The sequence below is a fragment of the Ictalurus punctatus genome, chromosome 8 (genome assembly GCF_001660625.3).
Source record: "Ictalurus punctatus breed USDA103 chromosome 8, Coco_2.0, whole genome shotgun sequence".
Classification (NCBI taxonomy): domain Eukaryota; kingdom Metazoa; phylum Chordata; class Actinopteri; order Siluriformes; family Ictaluridae; genus Ictalurus; species Ictalurus punctatus.
Window position 1 is genome coordinate 17,148,699 of NC_030423.2, and position 23,051 is coordinate 17,171,749.

Sequence of the window (23,051 nt, forward strand, 5' to 3'; positions counted from 1 at the left end):
GATTGGTTTACCTCATACAGCGTGTGCTGGAGAGGAAACGCCCACTACCATATCAAAGTTTATCCGTTATAATGTCGGTTTGCCTTTGCCCGAGTCCAATAGTGATACATCGGAAGATAAACCCGAACCACCATTGCAAGCACGAGGAGAACAAGACGTTTCTCAGTGGTAAGTTTATATGTAGTTTGGCAATTATGTGAGTTAGCCGGTTAGCAGAGGCTAACAGGCTAAAAGCTGTGCACTGGCTGCACACGTATACAACACAAAACTACAGCCAATGAAGACCAGAGGTGGGTTTTTTTTGTTACCAAATTACATAAGTTAGTGCAGAAACTAAGTCTGGAATTACCGTGTCCTGCACTTTTGATTTTTGAAACTTTGCAGACTTTTTACATTCACAAACAGCTCTATAACACACTACATGAAAGGTAATATCTGAAAAAGCAAAATAGGGGCACTTTAAAACTCTTTAGATCCAGCACTGGGCACAAGTATCTGTCAGCTGTAGTTGTATAGGAATGTGTAACACCAAGTCTGCAGCATAAAGATGAATGGCTCTCAGTGTACTTGTATTGCACACACTTTGATTGTTTTTGGAGCTTTCATATCTTATTTACCATGATTTCTCTGGTCTCGAATGCCCAGAGTATTTTCGTATCAGTTCGCAATGCGTGAGTTCTGTCTTATTGGAAGTGCTTTAAATCGCTAACAAAGACAGTTATGAGTCAATATCAGTCCTAGTGTTATTGCCCAGCTGTTTTGCTGAGCTCAAGTCCCTGAAAGACAAACATCTGTATCTGCTCAGGGTGGAGTTAGCTTGGCCAACTCTCCTGTGTGTTTTTTTTTTTTTTTTGTTTGTTTTTTGTTTGTCAACAGTCTTTTACACACACACAGACAACACAAACCCACATTGCTTCCTTGCATGTTATTACAACCCAGCTCTCTTCCATGGATGCTTTTTTTTTAGTTCCTGGAATCCTTTCGTTTTGACATTTTTAGCTACCTTTCGCCAACATTTTGCCGGCTGCTTGCTGGATTACTTGTTGTGCTGACGAAGTCCAGAGTCTGCACATCAAACGGAGCTGGATGAGCTACTTTGGCCAGAGCAAAGTGTGATCAGAGGGCCCCCTGCTCTGTGAGAGTACAGCAGAGTGAAGCAGAGGCAGAGGAATGGAGAAGTTGAATGGGAATAATTACTGGGGCGAAGGACATACTGTGGGCTCAAACTGCACATCTTCCTTCCAGCTTCTATTTCTGCTGCACAAAGCCCACATCATTTCGGCCTTGCATGTTTAATTTCCTTTTAACTACTTTTAACTTTACTTCAGTTGTGCTCGATTCAAGACGTGTGTATTTCATAAAAGGCTTAGTATTTAAATGCATATTATTATGCAAATATTTTTATGCAGCACATAACATTGTATAGTAGTAGTACTATACAATTATACATACAACAGGTGAAAGAAAATCACAAAAAAAGCAATATCATGCTTGTATCATAAACCTTTTTTCTTTTTTTTTATAAGGGGTGATGTGACAAAAAAAAATCATTTCATGATTCTCAAAGGCATATGCTTTTCATATGTTGCAATAATGAAAACCTGGTCACTGATTTATATTATAAGGTGTACAGAAATGTTTTTTTTGTTTTGTTTTGTTTTAAGTCTCAAAAACAATTAAAATGTTTTACGACGTTACATCAAATCAGCTGCTTCCAGTCAGTTTTTAATCAAATTGTTTAAAAACATTAAACTATATTTCAGAAAAGTGTATAGTTGATTTTCACGATATCATATAGCCCAGCCCAATACCAACTGTACATTGTGTTTTAATATTACAGACATTTTGCAATTCATTTACCATCCAAGATCCACATAAAACCTTTATGCACTTCCTACATTTTTTATTTAAAAACCCTCTGGCACTTGGTTCGGTTTTATTTATTTATCCAGTCATTTTTTTTTGTTTGGTTTTGCATTTATTACTCTGCCCTGGGGCCAAATAATAATCATATCCATATGCATTTTTATACATTTTTCTATTTCATTCCCTCTAGCACACTGGATTGTTTATTTATTTACCCACAGTCATGTATTTTATCTGGAATTTAGTTTTTATATTTTTATGCCTCAGCCACTGAATGGGGGAGGCATTATGTTTTCAGGTCAGTTGTTTGTCTGTCTGAGATTCCTGTTAGCAAGATATTTCCAGCACGAGTACTTGAATGTTTGAGGAATTTAAATGGAAACCTGCAGATGAACCGATTATATTTTGGGATTAATCTAAACAGGACCGAGGTCACAGTAAAGTCAAATGTCTGGCAATAGTTCGTCTTCAGTAGCTTCCTGGTGGCGGAGGCATCTCCATCAGCACTGCTGGTGCTGAGATTGACTTGTTTGCTCTACTTGTCTTCTTTCGCAAATAATGCTCGTAATGTTCTTACGATTTTAAATCCAGCAAGAGAAAAACGAAACTGTGATATTATTCAGTCCTTCCAGGATTTTTACATCTCAGAAATAAATGCAAGATCATAGAAACTGTCCAATATTCAGAGGAGCTTGCAAAGACTCGTGTTGTGATGTCACATGACGCATTCAGCCAACGCCCTCTTCGATTCATGCGCATCAAACATGAGTACAGCTAAAAGGTCTCATTTACCAACAAACATCACTGCAAAAGACCGTGCAAAATAACATTGTGCAATTGCGATTTCACCAATTCAAATCATTTTCCGCAAAGACACACAAAAAACCAAAAGTTGCTTCACAAATGTTGAGAAAACCTGCACCAAAAGCAAGTATTTTTGGGTGCAACGATCACAAAATAAACGCACTGAAATCCTGTGTGGCTTGATTACTGCCATTTAGAAATCGTTACCGATTTGTATTGCTTTTGGAACGTATACTTCGGCAGGTATGTAGGAAAATTAATAGTTAATAAAAATCTGTGTTAAATTAAAATATGCTATAAATGACATTCCTCTTATTCAGACCTATTTTCATTCATCAAGCAACACACAACTGGTCACAAAGTTTAGTAAATGAATTTCGATAGATTTGTGTAAAGCGACTAAATCAGATTTTTTGACCCTCGGCATTCAAAAGTGGATTTATTTTTTGCCTTTGAAATATGTAAATCTTTATTTTTAATAGTGTTCAAACTAATTTACGAATGAAAATGATTCTGACTCTTTCTGACTAGAAAGAAGGCTTGAGCTGATGATTAATTCTATAATACTATGCAGTTATACTTGTACATACATGTAGATGATGTTATGCAGGTTTCAAAATATTGTGTCTATCTTTCAGTTTTCATTCCTCAGTAGTTTTGAAGTTTAAACAAGTTTAAAGGAACTTTTTTTCCCTTGAGAAAGTAATCCTATAACGTTGTTCACTGACTGGAAAAATTTGCAAACCTCAGCTCTGACCCCTTTGACTAAAGGTGTGGGTGTTTTTTTTTTTTTTTTTAAATCCAGTGTTGTGATGTTTTAGAAGTATATTATGTGATGTCTCGGTCTGCATGTCTAAGGCTTTCTACTCACCATTTGTTTTATAATCCCACTTTGCATACAAATGCAATTTTTCCCAGAACGTTCAGAGACATAGCTGTTTCTCGTGCTCCGCATATGGCTGTGAGTAAATACCTCCTAATCCTTAGCCTTTCTCTCTGAGCACCTGCCACTGAATCATGAATGTGTTTTCTGAAGCAAAGCAGATCTCGAGTCTCGTCGAGTTTAACGAGTTGAACTGCAAGTAGTAGTTCTCATGATGGGCAGGCTGAACACTGCTGTAACATCTGCCCTGCCTGCTGTTCTCTTCTAAGCCCATGACTTACTGCTTTAGTATTTGAGATTTACGCTTGATTGATGAGAGAATTTGCTAGAGGTTTGAAAAGGGTTTATTTATGACGTTATATTGGTTATTTTACTGAGCCTTTTGAAACTTTCTAGATGTGGAGCTTACAGAACTGAAAGTCTCTAGTCTTCTTCCTTGTGTGGCATTTATAAGATGATAAAGGTTTGCAACATTCAGTTTTTTCCCCATATATAGTCTAAATTCTGTAATCTGTGGCCAAAAATGCTTGATTTTGCTGTGGCTTTTTTTTTTTTCTTCTTCAAAATTTGTGATGCATTTTGCGGAAAACTGCTTGAATTGGATAAATTGCAATTGCATGAAATAGTCTTTCGCGGTGATGTTCGTTGGTAAATGAGACTTCGACGACTTGTTCGATGCACGTGAATCGAAGAGGGCTTTGGTTGAATGCGTGTTGTGGTGATGATACGTCTTGGCCCAAAAGTGCGAAACATCTTCGGTAACTTTTGAAAAATTGCACTCTCCTCCGAATATTGCGGAGTTTCAATGATTTTGTGTTCATCTCTGATTGCAATTGCAAAATCCTGGCGGGACTGATTAGCTAGCATTTAAAAGCTATGATTCGCTACCAATCCCCTGTTTCAGTAATTGACATTAATTGCCTAGGCTACGCAATGACTGTTTACATAACTTCAAAATTCCTGTCATGAAAATGGCACAATCTGATTCCCTGATTCAGATTATGACAATATTTTGATTCTCTCCTGTGAAATATGCCTGTTTTAATTAGAAATTTGTTGTATGGAAAGACCTTTTAAAGAAAATCCACTGACAGATGTATGCACATGCTCAGGTGCTAACAGATGCTTAGGCTAATTATTTAGGAATGGAAACGTACAACATCCATGTATACAGGGATATTCTGATGCCTGTACGCATATAAAGATTGTATTTGGAATATGGCTGCAACCCGAATATAGACCTTAAACGGAATTTGATGTGCATGTAAACAGTGTCACTGGTAGCTACTTTAAGGTCATAACATATTTCAAGCTAGTTAAGTGAATTAATACAGACATATGTATGTAATGATTATCTTCCTCAGCAGGTCATTGGCCAGTGTTTTGAGTGTGAGATTTGGTGTTCGTTTGGTGTCCTCACATTGTATGTAAAAGGTATTACTCGACTCTGTATACCGTGCTCGCAACTAATATTGGCACCCTTGGTAAATATGAGCAAAGAAGGCTGTGAAAAATTCTTTATTGTTTAATGTTTTGATCTTTTGTTAAAAGAATTCACAAAAATACTCTGCTCTCATGGATATCAAACAATTGCAAGCACAACATGGGTTTATCAAAAAAATTATTGTTAAATGTAGGTATGCAACAATTATTGGCACCCCTATGAATTCATATGTGAGAATTATATTTGAAGTATATTCCCATTCAGAATTTATTTTAGTACACCTGGGTGACTAGGAACAGGAAATTGTTCAATCATGACATCCTGTTTCACAGGGGTATAAATATGACGTATCACATAAGCCAAATTCCCTTAGTCATTCATAAAAATGGGTAAGACCAAGGAATGTAGCTGTGATGTGCAGCAAAAGGTTGTTGAGCTTCATAAAATGGGAAGTGGCTATAAGGAAATAGCACAAGCATTGAAAATGCCCATTTCCACCATCAGGGCAATAATTACGACGTTCCGGTCAACTGGAAATGTTATGAATCAACCTGGAAGAGGACGTGTGTCTATTTTGTCTCGACGCACTGTGAAAAGGATGGTTCGAGTTGCCATAAAATCTCCAAAGATCACAGTTGGAGAATTGCAGAAGTGAGTTGCCTCTTGGGGTCAAAAAGTCTCCAGAACTGCAATTCAAAGTCACCTACATCACAAGTTGTTTGGAAGGGTTAGGGTTAGGGGAAAAAAGCCTCTACTCTCATCCAGAAACAAATTCACGCATCTTCAGTTTGCCAGACACTACTGGAATTTCAAATGGGATCGGGTTCTATGGTCAGATGAAACCAAAATGGAGCTTTTTTCGGCAGTAAACACCAGAGGTGGTTTTGGCGCACACAGAGAGGGAGCCATATGGAAAAGTACCTCATGCCCACGGTTACATATAGTGGTGGCTCTTTAATGTTTTTGGGGCTGTTTTTCTCCCAGAGGACCTGGACATTTTGTTAGGATACATGGCATCATGGACTCTATCAAATATCAACAGATATTAAATGAAAACCTGACTGCCTCTGCCAGAAAGTTTAAAATGGGCCGTGGTTGGATCTTCCAGCAGGACAATGATCCAAAACATACATCAATATCAACAGAAAAATGGTTTACTGACCACAAAATCAAGGTCCTGCCATGGTCATCCCAGTCCCCTGACTTGAAACCCATAGAAAACCTGTGCGGTGAACTGAAGAGGAGACCTTCATGGACCTCGAAATGTGAAGGATCTGGACAGATTCTGTATGGAGGAATGATCTCGGATACCTTGCCATGTATTCTCATCAGGCATTACAGGAGAAGACTCTGAGCTGTTATCTTGGCAAAGGGAAGTAGCACAAAGTATTGACTAATAGGGTGCCAATAATTGTTGCACACCTGTATTTAACAAAGATTTTGTTTTTGCATAAACCTGTGTTTTGTTTGCAATTGTTTATCCATGAGAGCAAAGAAATTTTGTGAATTTTTTTTTTTTAACAAAAGATCAAAAGGTTAAACAATAGACAAGTTTTCAAAGCCTTCTTTGCTCATATTTACCAAGGGTGCCAATATTAGTGGAGGGCACTGTACATAATGTCTTTGTTTAACAGTGAGGTAGGTGACTTGCTTATAGCATGAGTTATTTGACACCTTTGTGTCTTTATTTATTTTGCTGGGTTTCCTCATCATTTCCATGTCCGCATGCTAATATATCCTCCTAGTACAAATCATTCTACAGTCAGCCAGATTGCATTCAAGTCAACATATGTAGTGCAGCAGACCATGGATTAGGAAATATGCCCTATGGTTAGAGCATTGAGGTGTGTCACTGCTTTTCTATAACTGCAAAAAAAAAACTAGCTTGAACATGAAAGCTGTTTGTCCTAGACACACTAGCTGATGATTTGTCCACTCCTGATTGCAGAGAGATATCGGAGCTGCAGACTACTTAAAATTGATTTAACAGATTTCTTTGATTGACTCTGTGCTTGGGCAAGTGTGCGTTTGGATAAATGCGCAACAGTCAAATCTATTTTAAGGTCGGTTTGTATCTAGTTAATTATAGGAAGTGAGTGTGTACTTGAGTAAGAGCAAGAATAAGAATGCTCCATGACCAGGGGTCATGGCCGGTCTGATCTTGCCCTCACACTCCCTTTGAAGGAAGAATTATGACACAACTTGCTTGTAACTACTTCTTCTTTCAGATCTCTGAACACCAATGGCATTAAAGGAATTCTCCACCGTTTTTTTTTTTTTTTTTTTTTTTTTTTTTTTTTTATAAACCTAGTGTTTCTCATATCTGTTAATTTGTTAATTAAGCTGTTAATCAGAGAGGATGCTACCAGTGGAGTTAAATATTTTCCACCTGTTGTTGGATCACGATTTTGAATCCCAACGATGGAGGCCACATCCATCTGTGAACAGGAGCCCAGTTGGTTGCTCTTTGGGATGGATGGATGGATGGATGGCGTACTCCCTCTCCCTGTCAATCACGGCGACACTAGCCAATCATAGGTGCCTGTGAGCTCATGTATGTGGAAGAGAGTAGATAGCAGGTTCCTACAGGCAGTTCAGTGGTGGCTCAGTGGTTAAAGGGTCTGAGTTACTGAACAGAAGGTCAGGAGTTCAAGCCCCAGCACTGCTACCACTGTTGGGCCCTTTTGCTCAGTTGTATAAATGAGAGATGTAACTCGCTCTGGATAAGGGCTTCTGCCAAAATGCCGTAAATGTAAGAGGCTGTTACACGTTAAGTCAGTGGGTCCTTGTTTGGTAACTGTCATGTGATGGGGGAACAGCTGACAGGTGGGTGGCAATTCTGGTTGGTTTGTGACCAAATTAGGGCGAAATTTGGTCAAAAATGCATGAAAAAATTGTTTTTACATTGGGAATTTAGATAAACCTACAATAATAACAGTTTTGAAAGGAATTTGTCTTCATCTCATCATGAGGCTATGTTATTAGAGTGCAGTACTTCATAAATTTACAAAGGTGAGCCAAATGAAAAGCTTAAAAGTGTGACAAATTAGAATTGAATCTCATTATTTTCCAAAGGAATAGAGACCCTTGTTTAGTGGAACACTTGGAATAAAATGGAGATTATCTAGAAACATTATACAGTTTTGTGACACCTATTCGCAATAAGTGCTGAATAAAAAAAAAACAACGATTTTTCATCTGACTCGCCAACGTAAGTATGCATTATATAGGTGCATGTTTTAGATATTAACTGACAAAATGCAGCAGCAGCTTTTACAAGTAAACAGGATTTCTGTTCTTAGTTCAGCTCAGGGAAACAAGTCAGTTCTTGTCTCGATCACACATACACTACTGGCACACACAAGTGTGGGTAATTATATTCGCGATCAATTATTGATTTAATGGAAAGGAATCGATAGACAAAGCTAAGGACACTCATTTGTCTTGTATGTTTACTGTATTTACTTTCGAAAAGCACTCCTTGATTAAAGCCAGATTTCATCTGCAGCTAGAGGAAAAGCAAGAGATTGATGAATAAAATATACAGGAGTTAATCTGCATAAACAGGCAGGAGATGGGCTGTGTTCTGTTTCGTCCCACGGAGGCACAGAAGTAAATGCACCTTTAATGAATATCAGCACTGACTCTGTACAACTAGACCAAATAAGACGACTTTGGTTTGTTAATGATTGGGAATAAGCACAGTGATCAGGATACGTCTAGAGGTGTAACAATATGGCATGTTATTAAGGCTGGGCGATATATTGATATGAAATCGATATTGTGATGTATTATTACGTATGATACATTTTTCTGTAATATCGTTGGTATGGTGATTTTATAATTTAAAAAAAAAATTTTTTTTTTTTACATTTTTAATCATTACTTAATGGGTGCTGTTTTTTTTTTTTTTTTTTTGAAGTCATTAAAAAAAATCTTCTGTCTTTGTACGCATTAAAGAAAAGTATTGTCAAACTCATTTTCCCATTGTTTATTTTACTTCTGTTTTGCAGACAGTTTGTTAGCTAAATTATTCGTCATGATACACATCGTGCGTTGTAGAAATGTCCTCAAGTATTGTGATATATTTTTGTCATCCCTATGTATCAAGATACCACTGTATCATATCGAATTGAATTTTATGTATGATTATATTGAACAATTATTGATTATAATTATATATATGATTATATATCAATAATGATTTTAGTAAATGAGTTTTTATTTTTATCAGTGAAAAATTACTTTTATTTGAGCAGATTTTTCTCAGTTTTCCTCTGTAGAATCTGATATTTATTCATATTAAGTGCATTTATGTATGTGAGCAGTTTGGATGATTATAAGTGCTCTCTGATGGTTCAGCTTGTTTGTAAGATGACACGAAGTACTTTGCTGGAAGCGTGAAAAGCTGCGGGTGTGGATCTTGCTGTCCTACACTGCCTATCTGCCTGCGCATCATGTCTCCACGCTCTTATTGAAGTTCACTTCCTGGTTCCTCATGTCGCCTACAGGCACGCTCACTCTTTCATTTTCTGTTCTTTTTCTGTTCAACACACCATCAAGTCCAGTCAGGCTCGACATCTCTGGTCTTCTCTGTGTGAAAAATCTCTTGATTTTTCACTTGACCTTATCACTGGTAGACTTTTAATGATAATGAGTCTTTATTGGTCAAATATACATTACAGCGCAGTTTCTTCGCATACCCCAGCATGTTAGGAAGCTGGGGTCAGAGCCTTGATACAGCGCCCCTGGAGCTGAGAGGGTTAAGGGCCTTGCTCAAGGGCCCAACAGTGGCAGCTTGGCAGTGCTGGGGCTTGAACCCCCGACCTTCCGATCAGTAACCCAGAGCCTTAACTGTCAAGCCACCACTACCCAGTACAAACTTTCAGACTGATGCTGTGTCTCCTCATTATTTTCTCTATTGATGAGAGGGTCCTTAACTGCCTTCTAAACAGTCCTTTGATCAGACTTTCTTTATGAAATCTAATGATCAGGTTTACACCCTGCTTGTACGTGTTGATACATATGACTCCCAGTGTGAGGATCACGTAAACACACAATACCGCAAAGATCTTCCACGAGCAATCAGTTCCTCCTCAAAGCCTCTTCTTGTGTCTCTGTTTGATCCAGGCCATGTGTGTAGAACCGGGTTCATCTGATCCCGCAGGATGCACACAGAAGCGCTTGTGTGAGCCGAGTGAATGAGGAGAGAAGCTTTGACTCTTTTGGAATTTTCCATGAATTTTTCATCCAGATGAATCTAGTCTCGTTCGGCGGCGTGCAGGCGTCCAGTTGCCTCGTGTGTGTGCAGTCTTTCTTAAAAAGGCCAGCGATGAAAAGTGCTCTTGTGCTAGATTGGGCTCTGAACATGCATTCCTCCAGTGATGATATCATTTTTATGGGGTACAAGTCAGGGCACACCCTGCACTGTTTCACAGAAAAGAAGGAAACTTCACGATTATTTACTTGTGAAAGTGTTGAAATAAAACTGTCGATTATATTTCACCGAGTTTACAGTTTGCGCTGTTTTGCAAAGCGGCAGCATCCTGCTTTTTGTTGTGGTGTACAATATGTATATATATTTTTTAATTTCAAAGTGTTTTCATGCGATTGCATCATGTTTTTCCCCTCTGCAGTGACGTCCGTGTGTCTCTGACAGTGATTATCTTTTCGGGTTAAAGTGCTTTCAGACACTGATAACTTTTTAACAGCTTAAAGGAAAAATCCACCCCGAACGACTCGCATGTCAATATTTATAACCAGCATGAAATCTTCGGTGGCATTGCCGTTGAGTTGACATTTTGAGTTTCAAACCATTTTCACTTTTGGTTTAGCGGATTTCTGCCTTACCCACAACGGCTTTCAGCTACACACTCACACCGGTGCCAGTGAGATTTATGCCCTTACTTCATCTCTACCTGAACAGAGTGATGCAGCGGCACTTTAGTCCTAATTTAGTCTTGCTCTCTCAACTCCTCATCGCTACACTCAGCTCTGATTCTAAATCTTCAACTCTGAAACGAACACCATCGGGCTCATCATCTCGTATATATCGCTAACTAGCCAAGCCGAATTGCATCCTGGGACTTTGAGTCCAGTGTTGGCACTAATGTCTCCACTACGTCGACAGTGGATTACTCATTATTTTGACGTTGAACGATGCTGGAAAACGTTGAGTGAGAAAAGAAGCTCCTTGTTTTTTTTTTGTTTTTTTTTTGTGTGAGAACAAGTAAACCTGACCGATCGTATCCCTATCATATCATAACCAATGAGTTCGCACCACCAATCTCTAAACACATGACCAATAGAAACATGTATTTCAATCTCGATATATAATTAAATGTGTTTTCTTTAAGCATCATGTGTCTCATGCAAACGTGGAGTTAGATGTAGAATGTCGTGCACACGGCGTAAAGCATCTCGCCGTGTGTTTGACTGAGGTTTCACGCATTCGTTCTTAATGACTGAACGTATGTGTAAGTACGTCCTCTTTCTTACTGTAGTGGAACGTCACAGATGGTTGACGTGGTAATCGGAGCCGAGATATTTCTGTCATCCGAGCCTGAAAAGCAGCTGAAGCTCCTGGTAAACAGGCCTCCTGTCCTCATCACCGACAGTAGCACTAAGGGATGAGCTGTTCTCATGAGGAGACCCAGATTGTTGCATAAATTTCACTAGGCACACGAGTTGAGGAATAAATCAGGTTTGAGAAATTTCGTCGTTTAAAAAAACAAACACACACAAAAAACTTCACTTTGACAAAAAGACAGTGCTTATTGTATGCTTAAATTTTGCATAATTGTGTGTTTTGTTGTTTTTATAAAGTTTCCTGTGATATTAGATACGTGATGTTACACAGCAAAGAAACTATACACGGGTGACATTAAAGGAAAACATGCAACCGAGCGTGCAACCTTCCAGGTTCTGAAGCTTGTGGCTAAGAAAGTGTGCAATAAGTATCAGACAGTCAGGGTGGGTGAAGCATTGTTTTTCTTTAAATCAGTCAATTTGTTTTGGTGCTTCGCTTCAGCAAATCTGCTATTTTTAAAATCCGTCTTTTTTTCCTCTTTTCCCTGTGCCGTCTTTTCTGAGACCTGACGACGCATTTTAGCCAGCTGGCTACTAACTGTCTGATCTTTCGACTCGTCTGAAATAACAAGTCTCCCTTCAGGCCTGACGGCGTGTGTCCTATCTTTTAATGATTCATGCTGTTCCTGTCCAGGCAATGTAAATTTAGGCCATCGGAACAGCAGAGGAAGAGTGTGTTTTTAAAGGGAAGTGGCTTATATGCCCTAACTGTAAAGGCTGCTGTGTACAGGAGCTGCGGTTGGCGCCTCAGGCCCACACCCATCCCATAATGTTCATCGTGCAGTAACGACAAGAACGTTGCTCTGAGCAGCACAGGAAGTGAGCTCATATTGTAAAACTCGTAGCAACACACAATAACTAACTATAACTGTGGACATGTTCGTGATGCGGTTCATGTTTGTGGGATGGATATGTGAAATTTCAGCTCACAAGTCTCTAGAATTCAAAATACAGCTGTAAGAATTTGTGCTGTTAAATTTTTTTTTTTTTTTTTTTTTTTTTTGGTGATTTGTAAATGCTTCTTGTGATATTAGACACATTGTCTGAGTGTTTCTCTGTGTGTGTGTGTACGCCAAAAGCCTTACTAATCCATTTTTACCTAATTAGGATGACAAAGAAACAGTAAGTAACTTCCAGAAAGTAGGCCTCAGTACAGTGAAAACAGGAAGTATAGTCAGGGCTTCATGACATTAACTGTGAACAGGAAGTGCTGGCAGAAATTTGAAGGGCATTTTTACAAGTGACGTGCTGTATCAAACTGTTAAAAGCTTCTTATCCATGTCATCGGTGTTTTTCTGCTGAATTTTATTAAAGGGGAACATGCCACTATTTCATTTTGATTTCAGAAACTTTTCCCTGCCCAACTCTCTTTTTGGTTCTCCCTGGGGCGCAGCCGCAGAAGCCAGATGTGTTTGTGTGGCGAAAAATATTGGTGTGGGGTTTTTTTTTTTTTTTTTTTTTTTTTTTTTTTTTTTTTTTTAAATTTAAGTGGTACGTGTGATGATGATGATGATGGGGAGCGTGGTTGTAGACAGTGCTGATCGTCCTATACCTTTCACCCATGTTTAAAAACGCACTAGATGCTGTGCTTCGTGACACTCTGTGCTCTGCTCATACAAGCCCCAGTTCCTGTCTGAGGCATCGGAAAATCTGCAGCCGACACTTCCTCTTCGAAAGTGTTTGTGCTTCCTGTTATTAAGCTGCTTAGCTTATATGCTCGTTCACTTCTGAACGATTGGTTGGTTTGATCGGTTGATTCTGGGTGGGACTTGGCACCTTCAAACAAGTCTAGAGCGTCATTTATTGTATTTTTTTTTGTGTGTTTGAATCTGGATTGAAGTATCTCACAACCTTACGCAGTACAATGAGGCTGTGATTTAAGGGGTCATGCTGGTAGGTTGTTATTTCGCAGGTCTTCTCATTCCTGCAGCAAGCATTTGTCCTGGTTTCATAGTATTTTGTAGCATTTTATATCTGTGTGGTTTATATTTTAAAATTGGATCATTCTGTTTGTAGGTTCTGGACGCACTTGATGGTGGATGGTGTAGCTTCAGCGCTGATGGTGTTTCTCAACCTGCTGGGACACTGAGAGGATATTCTCCTTCCCTCTCTCCCTCTTTCCTTCTGTCCTTTCATCCACTTCATTATGTCTGCCATACAGGTGAGAGCGAAAACAAGCTAGTGGGAATGGAATGAATTAGTGAGTTGCTTAGCATAGATCTTGCTAAATAAGCATTAGCTGCTGCATTCAGTGACATGCTGGGTGTCATTTTAGATGTGTGTTATTTTTTATTTATGTATTCAGTGTTGAATATAATGTAACACTCAGATCTTTTTCTAGTCTTAGAAGATTTTGTGGTTTAGAGCTGTGTAACTACAGCTTTTTTTGTTTGTTTGTTTGATACTGCATTACCTCGTTACACTGAACAGCGATTTTATTTACATTTATAAATAGAAATGGCACTGATTTCAGTACTGAGGATCTGGTATCAAGTCCAAACCAAAAACAAAATGGTGGATCTGATATTGGAGAAATAAAGAATGAATCAGATTCGATCCTGTAACAGATTGAAAAAAGTTAACTGGAAATGTTTACATGTAAATAGACTTGATTGTTTTTTTTTTCCTTTTCGTAATGATAGATTTGAATTATATTTATACTTTATGGTATATTTATTATGTTAAATGTAATTAATTTTTGTGTGAAAGCAGTTTTGTGCAAGTTTTTTATTTTTGTGTGTGTGTTATTTCCTGTATTTTTATTTTTTTTCCAGCACTTCAGTTAAAATGAATAATTTAAAAGTTTAATTTGAAATTTTTTAAAGAAAAAAAGATATGGGATGGGCATCGGTTGGTAATTAATTTTTCAGTATCAGTATATCTTCTTGTTAAGTCTCTCGCTGTGCCTTTTCAAGTTAAACACCCTATATTCTTAGAAAAGTTGGTTCTTGGGCATCTTAATCAAGTTCAATTTTAAATATTAACTAGTTATTACCTGTTAACAGAAGTCATCAAAATCTAAGATCTACCTTTAAGCCAGTCTTGAGTTAAAAATTTCCAAGATGGCGGTTGAGAATGTTTAAATCAGTGTAGAAAACCAAAATGGTGATTTATGATTAAAATACAATAGTGCAGGTCTGTGTGAAATGGTTTGTGTCCAGTTTCTGAGCAGCATTGCATCATCTCTCCCCTCATTAGACGATCTGGCCTCCAGGCACGGAGTGTGTGGCCAGGTACAACTTCCCCGGCACGACTGACCAGGATCTGCCCCTGTGTAAAGGAGATGTCCTCACCATTATAGGAGTCACTAAGGTGAGTGTCGTTACAATTCCTGTCTGTGTGACAGAATATTAATGCTCCTGGCACCACTGCGTTCTCAGTTTCCTTCCCTATAGTACCTTCTGCTGGTGTTTCTGAGTACATTTCACAGAAATGGCTTTTATTTATTTGTTTATTTAATAACAGGACCCAAACTGGTACAAAGCCAAAAACACAGTGGGACGAGAGGGGACCATTCCGGCAAACTACGTCCAGAAGCGAGAAGGGGTGAAGTCCGGCGGGAAGCTCAGCCTCATGCCGTAAGGACCTGTATATTATATTTCATGAGAACGAATTTCAAATTCTTAAATGCGTGCGCATATATATATATATATATATATATATATATATATATATATATATATATATATATATATATATAAATCTCAGGCAAAAATATTAGCAAGAGGAAATCTATACTGTGGTTATATTATTTATTTATTTATTTATTTATTTATTTAAATGAGATGCTGAGGTTTCTAATTATAATGCTATTACCTTCACCTTATGTGGTTTGTAAAACAGGAATGTATAGGGTAATGCTCCTGCTAATGTTGGGGATTATCGAAAGGAATTTTTAACTCACAAAAAATGTGTTTCTTATCTTGCTTTATATTTGTAAAGACTCAATATAAGATATAATCACAATAACCAAGAAAAGTAAAATATCTGTACGTGAGGACATTACATTACGCCATGTTTAACATCAAAATGACAAATCGTGGTTTTGTAGTGTTTGTGTGAGGGGGATGCTTTGAGAGTGAGAGTGAGAGAGAGAGCTTGTTGAATATAGCTATTCATGCAGGAGAATAGACACACCGCATTTAGCATGGACCAGCTATATTTGGCACATGCATTCGTGATATCCTCGCTGTCCTCTTACTATAGTCATCCTCATGACACGTCTTCCTGATAGCGTGTCCAGCACTCACGATTGCTGCCTCATTTAAATCAGCGCTCGGCGGTTTAATAGGAGGACAAAGCAGGCCATGTAATAAATAACCCTGCTCAGGTTAATCCGGGAAATGGAAAAAAAAAACAGCCACTCAAATTTCTGATATGCAAAGCTGCACATGGATATCGAGATGGCAGTTCATCGGAAAGAGTACCACCGTCATTCTTCAATTACTGCCTGTCGTTACACCATGGCAGCCTGTGCCATCCTCCTCTACTCCAAAGATGTCGATATATGAACCCTTTCGAAACAGTGTATGCTGCACAGTTTGTTTATATTTCAATCGTGATAATAACTTTCGCAAAATTGATTACATTTGTTTCCTGTTTCTTTGTTTCCTGTTCTTTGCACAAAGATGTTGAGTTTTGGGGTTTCTCAATTAAAAGCTAAATTTTTTGTTGTTTGTTTAATTAACTTTAAGAGAAAGTGATGCAATGCTTAATAACTGCTGTGACGTAAGTGATGATAGGACAAACTTGTTTTGCAGACGTTCCACAACATTAATTGTAACTATAAATGGATAAAAGTATGATGTCTCGTACCTTTTTTAAAAATGTTTTTACAACATAGAATTGTTGGCAAATATTCTGTAGTAAACTTTGGTAAAAGGTTGGGACAATATTGGAAAATAATTATTTAAGTAATCAGCTGCTATATTGATGTAGATAGAGCTGACTTTACTTTTTTTTAAATTAGATTTAGAGCATTAATTTATGAGCTTCTCCTTTAGTAAAGAATAACACACAAATAATCCATGCTGAGGAGGTTGGACCTGAAGTGCGGTTCCATTAGCTACCCCGAAAGTGCATCATTTTCATATAACAGCACAGAGTGAAGTGTTATTCCTCTTACACTGCAGTGATTTTTCCCAACGTTTACATTTTTACTGCCTTAATGAGCGATATAAACGGTCTATAGTCATATTTAATGTTATGGAACGTTCAGAAGACAAGTTAGTTCCTGTTATTTCTTGTGTTCTAAGAGAGAAATTACGTTACCTCTTTCTCTCTCTCTCGAAGTTGTGAGACAGCATAAAAAAAAACCGGAAAGCATGACCTCCTCTGTTCTAAAGACTTTCCCACACCAGAAAATGTACAAAGCACTGTGATCATTACAAAGTGCCGACATTCAAGACTCCTTCCTTAAATGTCACGTAAAAGTCTCCTAACTACATCAATGATTAGAAATCTAAAAAATTAAAAAAGATCAAAAATTACATGGGATGTCCACTATACAAGTCCCTATGAGTGAGCTGTTACTGTAAAAACAATAGCGTATTAGAAAGAGCGCATTAATATTAACTTATTGTTCATGGTACAGCTGAAACTACTGAAACTGAGGCGTGCTATTGTTTGTATAGAATTATACCATGGTCTGTCTGAATACTCGATTCTGATTGGCTGGAAGGTGTGCGTTCAAACTGTATAATGTACAGGTAGTTCCAGTCAGTTTAATCACTGTTTCTAAATTAATGCGCTACCTTTAAACAAGTAGCATACAGTGGTTAAATTCACAGCTTCATTATTAGTAAAGATGTGGCACAGACGAAGGTTATTCTCTCTCTCACGCTCTCACACTCTCTCTCTCTCTCTCTCTCTCTCTCTCTCTCTCTTTCTCTAATTCCAATTTATTATAATTCATTCAAATAAATGTAATCATATGACACTACTTTATCTCTGTGTATGATTTAGAGCGGGCAGAATTCTAGATCTAACGAAATATAAAATTTCTAACCAGAATTATCCATTATTTTTATCCTTTCAGTCAAATTTTGCACTGCAAACATTAGTGACAGCTTTAACTTGTCAGTGCTGGCAATTGACCACGTTATAAGTGGAGAATCCACAGCTAGGTGTACGTTACACAGCGTTAATGCACTCTGCTTTGCGTCAGGTGGTTCTTTTCCTCCACGTCGTGCATTAAAACCATGTAACGCACACCTAGCCGCAGATTATCCCGTACTTAATCCACACCCTCCGACCAATCACGCCATGGTATAATACGTTTTAACTCTCTGACCAGTTACATCCTCTCTATCTATTTTTAGGTTCCAGTCATGTTTATCCTGGATACAACATTTAAAGAGCTAATTTACAAATGTGACTGTCGTATTTTAATACAAAGAATATGAATTTCGAAGGACTTCTCATTTACTTCTAATTTTGAAGGTTTCCAGTGTAATTATGTACATTTTTATTTATTATTATTATTATTATTATGATGATGATGATTTATTTCTTTTTTTTGCCATAGAATTTTTATTGGAAAAATTTTATTTTACATAACACCCCATCCAACACCCCATCCAACAAACCCTACCATACCAAAGGGGGAAACAAAAAAAAACAACAAACAAGGAAAAAAAAAATCAATAAAACATTATGTACATTCTTAAATAATAAAAGTTTTGTTCCTTTGCTCGCTGAATATTTGCGATTGATAATTGTAATTTAGTATTGACCAAAATAACTGTGATCACCATTTTATTCGTCACATTGTCCCCACTGACCTTTATACACTTTTTATTTGCACGTTTTAACTACTTCGATGCAGCAGATTATGTGAACAAGTTTAGTTCTTTTCTCCTCAGCGCTCAGGTTTATGTTCGAGGGTCAGATTCAGTGGAAATTGTGAAACACAGATTGCATGGTTCTGATGCCAGAGCCTCCGCAAAAGCGTCCGACGCTGTGCTCCTTTTGGAACCTTGTAATTTGTCTTTTCTTGTCCTGAGCTTTAGCTTTACTGTGTGTGTCTGTGTGTTTATGTCTTGGGGATCAAATGTCACCATAGGGAAAGGAATATATGACCGTCTTGACCTTGTGGGGAAGTTTGGCTGGTTAGAAAATTTGTTTGTTTGTTAACTAAAGCTACAGCTTTTATTTAAAAAATATATAAATAAACTAAACGAGCCAAAAGGTTTCATTTTGTTTACTCAGGTTAAGCTGAGGGTTACATTTAGGTGTAGCATTACATAGCTACATTAATAATTGTCAGTGGAAGGTCCTCACAAGATTAGCTAGACAAACGTGTGCTGTTTCAACAACGATGCGTCCCTTAACATTTTAAATATTATTCTGTATACAATGAATGTAAGATCTTAAAGCAATGTTAGGATTTTAGAATGAAGTAGTTGCATTATCTAGTGTGTTCAGTTTTTTTTTTAAAATAGGTTGGGCCAGTCAGAAGAGCTATATCACCATATAAATTGCATTTTTACCAATAATAATGTTTAACGACTTCTGGACTTTGGTCTGACAATTCAGGAAGCAGTTTCTTTAAAAGTGCGCTGCTATAATATAAATATGCAATAGGTTTTGGTCGTACAGGATAACATTTAATAACGACAGTTTCAAATAAAATGGTCAACAGACATCGAGTGAATTTTATGCGTTACCCTGTAATACGCAATTGAAAGTCAAGGACATGCAGTCATTCAGCATACAGACTAGCAGTTCATTATGAAGGGTTTTATACATGCTTTCAACTGTGTTCAAGGTTTTAGCATCTCAAAAACCACAAAAAAGACCTGAAACTGGCCCAAACAATTGGACTTTGGGAAAAGGGAGATATTTCCCACTCCCAATCTTTGCAACAAATCTTAGATTTAGTTCAGATTTTTCTGATTTAAACAAAATCTTGGCAGCTGCAGAGGATTTTCATACTAGCCCAATCTAACACCCCGGTTATTATTGGTGTGTCTGCTGCTCCTCCTCCACTGGAAAAGCAAGTGTGGGGGCGGAGTGATTCTTGACCCAATGGGCCTTTTAGAAGTGCTTGGTGTAGTTCCCATTTTTGACCACCAAGTGCTAGAATAACTGTATGGATAAATGAGCGGACGTCAAGGAAGGGGAGCAAATTATCAGAACATCAGCTTATATCTGTCAAATAGTGACACTTAAAAAAAAAAAAAAAAATTTAAAAAAGAAAAAAAAATTGGTAGTCCTTCAAAAGGTAATTAGGATGTAAACTGAGTTTAAAATGAATGGTGTTGTGAATAAGGACTTTGTAAAGATTAACATTTGATAAAAGGTTGGTGTAAATGTTGGTGCTCTGCCACACCTGCCCCTATGAACAAGCTACCAGTGATAATTATTTAGTTCCAGTATCCCAATTATTCTTAGTGGTTAGCGCGTTTGCCTCATACCTCTGGGGTTGGGGGTTCAAATCCCGCCTCTGTCCTGTGTGTGCGTGTGGAGTCCTTCCCGTGCTTTAGGGGTTTCCACCAGGGACTCTGGTTTCCTCACCCAGGCCAAAGACATGCGATGTAGGCTGATTGGCATTTCTGCAATTGTCCGTAGTGTGTGTGTGTGATTGTGCCCAGCGATGTGTTGGCATCCCGTCCAGGGTGTCTCCCACCTTGTGTCCCGAGTCCCCGTGGATAAGCTCCAGGCTCCTCGTAACCCTGTGTAGGGTAAGCGGTATAGACAATGGTTGGATGGAATTCTTTTTTCTTCTTCTTCTTCTTTTTTTTTTGGGGGGGGGGTTACTATATATATATATAATTTTTTATAAAGTTAGCAGGAATCAGCCTTTTTATTCACATTTATAAACTTGGAATGAAAATAAGACTGCTTCCTCTACACAGGTGATTTACCTTTTACAATCTAAATAGAAGCATAATTAGACTCAAAATAAATACACAAATAAATGTTGCCACCACAGTTAAACTGGACAAGGAGCACTTTTAATTTGACCTAAAGTCAGTTGAAGCCAATCTCAAATGTTCCCAGTTACTTGAACTAAGCTCACCAACATTGCAATAGATTATGCTTATAATTGAAGAAAACAAAATCTGTACTCACTATAAAAATATAATTGTGCATCCTTAGTGTACAATAAATACTATGTATATACTGAATGTAGCCCAGTGCTGGCCATGTACTGAGTTGTGAGCGTATATTTTGTGCTGCCTTCCTCAGATGGTTCCACGGTAAGATAACACGTGATCAAGCCGAGAGACTGCTCTACCCACCTGAGATGGGGCTGTTCCTGGTGCGTGAGAGCACCAACTACCCCGGAGATTACACGCTGTGTGTGAGCTCTGAGGGCAAAGTGGAGCATTACCGCATCATCTACCACAATGGGAAACTCACCATCGACGAGGAGGCCTACTTCGAGAACCTCATGCAGCTCGTCGAGGTGAGGATTGTTTGGCGTTGCTCTTTGGATTTCAGTGGAGCTTTTTATTTATTAAAAAAACTTTTTTTTATATAAAGCTCTCTTTTTATAGTAAATATAAATCTGTGACTCTTGCTGTATAAAGTGTGAACATGTGACAGCAATGTATCTTGGCACTTCAGTGTCAACGTAGCAAACTGATATTGCGCCAACAGATTTTTAGCCACCTTTAAAAGCAGCGTTGGCTGATTATCCCCAAAATAGGCATTGAACAAATATCTATTTGGCACCGACCTGCTTAGTTCGCGTTAGAGTATTAACGTTAAGCTTTGTACACATAAAGTTCGTTTTCTCATATATCAAATATCTATTTGTTCAATGGGAAGAATACCGCTGGTGCAGTTTTGTTCAAGAAGGGCTGACATAGCCTCCCAAAATATACATTTGGCCACTTTGTTGCCTGTCAAACATCACTGTTTAACAAAAGAAAACCTGCTTTAATGTAAAATGATTAAAAAAAATTTTTAAAAATCAGAACATTAAGGTAGGTGATCATTGTAAACATCTAATCTGCCAATTTATGTTCTCTAGCTTTAATTCTTTGTTCACTTACATTTAAGGCCCAATGTCACAATGGGAACCCAATGTCACAATTGCATTCTTATGACACTAATGTTAGCTTTGTGGCCCAAATATGCAGTTACTCTGAATGGTTAGATTGTGGTATCTACATGTACACAGCAAAAAAAGTGTATGAAATTCATCTAGCAATGAATACTCAGTTAAACAACAAACAAAGTTTGAATCAACATGCAGCAGTTTAATACACAATAGTGTTTCTTTTGTGAGGTAAACATGTTGACAGTCTTTCACACATGTACTTGTCAGTGTCAGAAAATAGACAGGTGGTCAAAAAGCTGTGTTTGAGCTGTTAACATGAAGACAGAATTAACTTTAAATGATTTGCTGCACTTTTGTGAAACAAAAGAACCTTCGCCCATTTTTTTTGTCCCGGAGTGTGCCGGAAAGACTCCCTAGATTATGTACAGGACAATCATATTTTCAAGTTTTCCCCAAAAACTATATAAAAATGGTGAATTAAAAGTTGTCAAAAACATATGATTGGGCCAACAGATTTTCAGCCACCTTTAACCTGTTTGATCATTGAATTTAGTTGTTTGAATCACATTATAATTAATATATAACTTACATTGTTGGCATACATACATTATATAATGTTTACCAAATAGGACTGTGAGTAATCTGATTTGTTCTTGCTGAATTCCAAATATGGCTTAGTTTAGTTTCGACAAACTATATGCAAAACGTTGTTTGTGTTTTTGTTTTGTTTTTTGGCCACATGATGACCACAGACAGGCTCAAAATAGCCAAAACAGGAAGCAGCCCACATCAGACATAGCAACTGATTCAGAGAGAACTTTAAGTGTTTGTTAAGCGTCAGGAAACACGCACATACATACTTGCAGGTCTTCAAAGCACTTTAACTTTGAACTTTTGCTTGATCAGTGTGTACATGAGTGTCACATTGCTTCATATGCTGCTGAGACTATTTTGCCTCCAAATGTCCTCAAAAAGTGCTAATCTCTGAGCTTTGAGCTTGGCTCCATGTTGCACTGTGCGTAGTTGAGCTAAAACGCAGTGGGGGAGAAACCTCATAAGCAGTACTTTTAAGTACATTTCAACTGCTTCTTTACATCTTATGTACAAGTTACTTATCTGTAGTATTTCCTTACTGATGGGGACGATCTGTCTGCCTGGTGCATGCTGATTTCTGGATGTTTATAAGTTTTGACGAGGTGTTGAGTAGTGGTTTGGTGACGCATTTAAACTCGGCTCTTTGCATCCTGCTCTCTTTCTTCTCTCTAAACCCAACTATTATTGCATTCTATTCTGTTTATATACAGGTGCATCTCAAAAAAGTAGGATATCGTAGAAAAGTTTGTTTTTTTCGCCCTGTAATTTAATTAAAAAAGTGGAACTTTCATATATTCTATATTCATTACACATAAAGTGAAATATTTAAAGCCTTTTTTTGTGCTCTGATGAATATGGCT

At 37.8% G+C, this 23,051-nt stretch overlaps 1 protein-coding gene across 3 annotated transcripts in view; it reads left to right on the forward strand.

Moving 5' to 3' along the window:
- Positions 1 to 23,051, forward strand: part of csk (C-terminal Src kinase) — a 39,698-nt gene that overhangs the window by 4,968 nt on the left and 11,679 nt on the right. For 2 of the 3 annotated variants that reach the window (XM_017474062.3, XM_017474064.3), the window contains exons 2-5: positions 13,602 to 13,746; positions 14,784 to 14,897; positions 15,051 to 15,163; positions 20,778 to 20,997. In XM_017474062.3, coding sequence (XP_017329551.1) covers positions 13,732 to 13,746; positions 14,784 to 14,897; positions 15,051 to 15,163; positions 20,778 to 20,997 — 462 coding nt within the window. In that variant the 5' untranslated portion in view covers positions 13,602 to 13,731. Of the gene's footprint in view, positions 1 to 13,311; positions 13,479 to 13,601; positions 13,747 to 14,783; positions 14,898 to 15,050; positions 15,164 to 20,777; positions 20,998 to 23,051 lie in introns of those variants that run through there. The other variant, XM_017474063.3, reaches the window with a different exon arrangement.